Consider the following 6000-nt stretch of genomic DNA (forward strand, 5'->3'; position numbering starts at 1 on the left):
CTGCACTGCAGCAGTGGAATGTTCCTCAGCATCCTCATGATGATTTATGGGACCTTAGACCAATGCAGCGGAGAGGGAGAAAGGCTCCAGGAACCGGTCTAAGAGCAAGCCGACTCCGAGGATCAGGTGAGTATAACCTTTTTTTTTCTAGCACCTAGACAAAAATGAGCAGTTAACCCTTGTAGTACAGGAGTAGCCTCTCTGCAAGGGTTGATACAAGTGTTGTCTGAAGTTCTTATTTAACAGCATTTTCTTTGTTTTAAAATGGCCATTAATAATGATACACTATGCTTTCAGGGAGATGGTAGAGAGTTTATCATGGAGCACATCTTTCTCCACTCAGATCCTACTTCATGGGCCTCAGCCACTCTTAAGTGTCTAAAATGCAGTCATGACCCCGCAGATCTAGATCATTCTTTTTTGGCCTGCCCAAAGATAAGTACTTCTGCAAAATGGCTGCACATTAAGCTATTAATAACTTGATGACTTATCTCGCCTTATCGCCGACATGGGCAATCTTTGGTACCCTGGATCTGTATGGAGCTACAATCACAGCTGGCTGCAGGAAAAGGTTGTCAATTATATCGTTAGTGGGGATAAAAGTTCAAAAAAAATAAATACATTTTGAACAAAGGCAAAACTGGACTACAATGCATTTCAACCTGCCTGGATTTCAGTTTTAGAATCAAAAGGTGTCACCTACTATTCCTCATCTTGCACCACAACATTTCTGCAAAGTCCAGGTCTCCACGTTCTGAGAGAAAAGAATGGATGGAACTCTCTACTTCTGCTGTGTCACTCTTGACTTTCTATAATAATATAATGGGTGAAATAAGACGCATACAGTATGATATAATTTGTGTAATACTACACATATGTAACTGGCAACACATCAGTCAAGCATTTACATTTCATAATAAATATATGCACAAAGGCTTTTCACTGAAACAGAACTGTAATGAGATGATTTTATCTGAAAGAAAAAAAAGTCAGTCTGTGTGCTGAATGTGTACAGGAACCATTTTGTCTAAATGGAAAGACTTGTCACAAAAGAAATGAAAGCAACAAAAGCACGAAGGTCCCAGTCATGCCTGCAAGATGTTCCTGGAAACACAGACCTTATACACTACAGAAGGATGGAGATTTCAGTCATGCTTAAAAGAAGGGGGGGCATAGGCCTCATGCTACAGAAGGATGGAGGTCTCACCCATGCCTAGAAAAATATCCTGAAGGCATAGGCCTTATATGCTAGTGAAGGATGGAGGTCCAAGACATACCTACAAGATGCTGGAGGCAAAAGCATTATATGCTGCTGAAGGGCGGAGGTCCATGTCATGCCTACAAGGTCTTAGAGGCAAAGGCTTATGCCTTCAAAAAGATGCTAGAAAAATACACCTTTTACACTACTGAAGGATAATGCCATGCCTCCAAGAAGATACTGGAAGCACAGACCTTATGCACTTTTGAAGGAAGGAGATCCCAGTCATTCCTACAAAATGCAGGGGACATAGGTTACTATGCTATTGAATGATGGAGCCCCAACTATGCCTACAGTACAAGAAGATGCTGGAGGCATAGGCCTTATACACTACTAAAGGATGGAGTTCCTAGCTGTGCCTATAAGAAGATGCTGAAGACACAAGCCTTATACACTTCTAAAAGATGAAGGTCCCAGTCATGACTGCAAAAGGATGCTGAAGACAAAAGCCTTTTACACTACTGAAAGAGAGAGGCCCCCGCCATGCCTACAAAAAGATGCCCAGGGTATAGGCCTTATATGCTACTAAAGGATGGAATTTGAAGTCATGCCCGCATGAAGGTGCTGGAGGCATAGACCTGACACGATACAGATTTTCAGTTTTATTGGAAAACCTTCTTTAAAAAAAAACCCACATTTGGACTGCAGAGTTGTGTGCTTATTCACAGTTAGGTGGGTCATCAATGTAGTCACTGCCCATAACACTTCTTCAAAAATGTCAGGCTAGTGAGTTCCAGCACAGATAGAAGTTCTTTGCTCCATCTTTGTCAATTGGCACATGCCCACAGCATCACCTACATTTCCAATGCCCACATGCACACAGACTGTGTCTGTAGGTACAGGACTCATGAAACTGTAGTCCTGTGGTGCTAACAGTTGCACCTTGAAGGAAATCTGTACCAAGAGAACAGTAGGGGCCACCATTGCTGACCCAAATATTTTTAACTGAAAAAAAACAAAACAACCAAAACACACTAAAAGTATATCCAAGTTTCAATGACTAACAATGCTGCTCGGCGCTCCATCATACTAGTTACTATGCAAAGATAACATGGCTCTTTCACTACCTGGAGTATTGCATCTGTTTCACGTCACTGAAGACTGCAGAGTCTATTATTTTCAATAGGGATGCAACGATATCAAGTACCGTACTCAGTACAAGTACAGATACTTTTCCAGCTCCAAGACTAGACTAGAGAACAATTCAAAAGTTAGGAGGCAGCTGTCATTTGTAAGGAGCACACGGAGCTCCTGTGATTTGTGCATCTCTGTTTTAATGTACGATTTAGTTTTTATAAATATAGGAATGCACTGATACCATTTTTGCAAGTACAAATACTTGCCCAAGTACTCACAGATACAAGTACTGATACATTTTTGTTTATTGTCATGTGACAGTTTTTCTAAAACAATACAGACTAATGATTTCAGGACAGTGGTGGAGTGCCAGAGCCAGGTCACAGCTGCAACCACTGCAACCCTGGTAGTTCTCATGAAAATGTCAAGTATTGGCACTGGTATCGGTGCATCCCTAATTTTTAATCACCTAGACCGTATGATTTTAGTAAGAGAAAGAGCAGGGAGCAAACCTGCTTATGTATTGAGCAATATATGGCTATTCCAACATACCATCCATACATGAAAACTGCTACTTTTTAATGAAGGTTAGAACATCTATTAGATTATTAGTGCGTTGTGTCCTCATTGTAAAGATAATCCTAATATCTCCAGCCGTAGAGACTTCCTGACACTGTTTTCCCTTCTTAAACACCCATTTTTCTATAGCAGTACCTATACTGATTATATAAAGAGGATATTATGGGGTCTTTTTTAACAGGTGCTTAGTTTATGTGGCTTGATCTCAAATACCACTGTGATAATACTGTCAGTGCCGGTTGTTTTTCTACTTTCTTCAGATTATGTATGACAGCTGAGCATAGCGATAAATGTGTAATTACGGATGGCTATGCTCCAGTAGCATGACCTGAATAGAGAGCTTAGCTCGTTGCATGGTAAGGGTTAACAGTAGTCAGCACAGCACTTAAATGGCTTAGTCACCTGTTTAAGAGCAATACATATGAAAAATGCCTGAAAGATATTAAGTGCCCCCATCCATCATGTGTGCTGAGAGAAAGGTGCATACATAATACATGAGCACAGCAGAATGACTGGGAAATCATCTTATAGAAGCTGTTTGGATACACCCTTCAAACCTCGAGAGTAAATCCTCAGCAGTCTACGAGCAATAGACCTCGACAAGAAACTATTTCCCCTCGGGCCTGCTTGTTGTTTCGTGGCTTTCTATCAATTTTTATTTAGGTTTCCTTTTTATTTTTGCACCCTGGAGCAAAGCAGCTGAATTGTGTAGTCGCAATGTGCATCACTCAGTGTAATTGCCATGTTTAATAATTGGAATATTACTCCGGAGTATTACCTAGATCAGCATGCAGCCAGGAGAAAGAAAACGGCTTTGTATTACCCTTGTCAAAGTGTACACCCCTTCACTGCCAGAGCAATGTACGCTGAGCAGCCAACCTGCATACACTATACTGAAATTCATTTCAGGGATACTCGCCTCGGCTTCTTTTTTAGGAGCGGGATTATGAACACCATCCAGTTTATTCTTTAATTCTGGAAAGAATAAAATCGTAGCTATGAGATTAGAGAAGATGACATTTCCCAGAAATATTTTATTATAAACAAACAACCATTTTTAAATCAATTTCTAAAACATTTTATGAAAACTTAAACAACTAAAAATTGGACGTACTTCTAGTTACACACAGAAATGTTGGTTGGGGCACAAAGCCTACTTGCTGATGCCTACTTATTTTATATTCTGCATCTGGCTGTCCTTTAAGATAAATTCTAACATTTGTCATTATCATCATCTTCTGTACCTGAACAGAACATGCCTGGGAGGTAGCATAGCAAACATAGCAGAAATTTAGTGGAAAGAAACCATGAGATAAATCATAAAACAAAGCTCAGGAATATTCCTTTATCCCATTTTTTACTATGTACACTACAAACTGTATGATTGTTTGAAGAGAAATGCATCTGTATCAGGCTCGAAGTGTGAGGAGGAAGGGCAAGCAGTAAAAATAAAAGTGAGCTTATAAACCTTATGATCTTTCTGCACATAGCTTGAAGTGCTTTATTCCTCCCTTGAGGAGCACAATGGCAGCAGGCCGTAAAAGAGACCCAGTTTGGCAATATTTTAATGAAGTTCCTCTACCTATGGGTAAAGCAGGTATGCGTGCAAAATGCAAGCAATGCAACAAAGAGATGCAAGGGCTGGTGGCCCGAATGAAACAACATCATGAGAAGTGCTGTGATGAAAGGACCATGTTTGAAGAGGCAGGACCTTCAGGTTGGTAAACTGTTTTTATTTCACCATATTTTTTAGACTGCCGTGAGGTATTGTTATGCTACAGTAAGAATATGTATCTGCTATTGTTACTGCATTTTTATACAGATGCCAAAAAAAGAAATAATGAGTTGAACTATGCAAATATTCATTTTTAGGCTGTACTGTGTGTGAATGCAATGAGAAATTCACAATAAGCATACATAGTTTAAATCCTTGGTTCTCAACTGGTGGGTCGTGACCCAAAAGTGGGTTGCAACCCCGTCTTCAGTGCGTCGCCGCATGCCTTACACTTTTCTAGGTGAGCGGCTCCTCCCCCCCAGCGCAGCAGTGTCCGTTCTTACACCGAGCAACCATTCAAAATATGCTGCCCGGCGCCGAGTGTTGACTTGAGGTGGGGTGGGCTGGGGGTATGGCCGTAAAGGAGCTCCTTCCATGCGTGCATTGCTTATAGCTCCCTCACATGTCCTGTAGATGTGCCTGGACTGGAGTGACATCACATTCTTGCTCCTGGCACCTCTACAAGCGCACATGCGAGCTGCACAAGCAATGTACATATAGCCCACGCTGCCATGCATTCCACTGCAGTTCGACTTGGGTCGCGACTTAATGACCGAGGACAAATGTGGGTCCTGTGGTTACACAGGTTAAGAACCACTGCTTTAAATAATAAAATAACAGCATTGACAGCACTTTCTAAATCGCCATCCTCTTGTTCTACAGTTTCAGAGTTCCCTCTCCAGGATAGTGCATCAGTCACATAATTTACACATATCCGCAATATATCATCTAAAAAAAAAAAGAAACCATCTGGAACCACTACCATAGATAAGTTTGTGATAAAAACCAGCAGATTAGAAAAAGAGTTAATTATGCAACAAACTCTTCTTTCCGTCTGCTTGAAAACCCACACTTTGTTAATATGATTCAGTCACTGAGACCAGGATACAGTCCACCAAGTAGATTAGATGTTGCAGGGAAACTGCTGGATAAAGTATATGATGAAGTATATGATGAAGAAATGATGCAATGTGCAACAAGTGTAGAAGGTAAAATTGTTAACCTAAGTCTTGATGGGTGGAGTAATGTCCACAATGATCCTATTGTATGTGCTTGTATAACAACAGAAGAAGGGAATGTATTCCTTGCAGAAACAATTGATACTTCAGAAAATGCACACACAGCAGCATACTTAGAAGAAGTAGCAGCAAACGTTATCATAACATGTGCAGGCCCGGATTTCCCACAAGGCCACCGAGGCACGGCCTCTGGGCGGCAGCGGTGACCTTGTGGGGAAGTTGCGGGCGCCGGTGTAAGGTGTCCCGGCGGCGGACCGTAGTGTGCGGCTGCCGTCCAATCACGACGGGGCGAG

At 41.4% G+C, this 6000-nt stretch overlaps 1 protein-coding gene across 1 annotated transcript in view; it reads right to left on the bottom strand.

The window, feature by feature from the left end:
- Positions 1–6000, bottom strand: part of ZWILCH (zwilch kinetochore protein) — a 39153-nt gene that overhangs the window by 13213 nt on the left and 19940 nt on the right. The window contains exons 10-11 of the mRNA XM_018552822.1: positions 3834–3889; positions 704–809 (exon numbers count right to left, since the gene is read on the bottom strand). Of these exons, the coding sequence (XP_018408324.1) occupies positions 704–809; positions 3834–3889 (162 nt within the window). The remainder of the gene's footprint in view (positions 1–703; positions 810–3833; positions 3890–6000) is intronic.

This window comes from Nanorana parkeri, unplaced genomic scaffold, assembly GCF_000935625.1.
Source record: "Nanorana parkeri isolate BGI_ZX_2015 unplaced genomic scaffold, ASM93562v1 scaffold98, whole genome shotgun sequence".
NCBI classification, from domain to species: Eukaryota; Metazoa; Chordata; class Amphibia; order Anura; family Dicroglossidae; genus Nanorana; species Nanorana parkeri.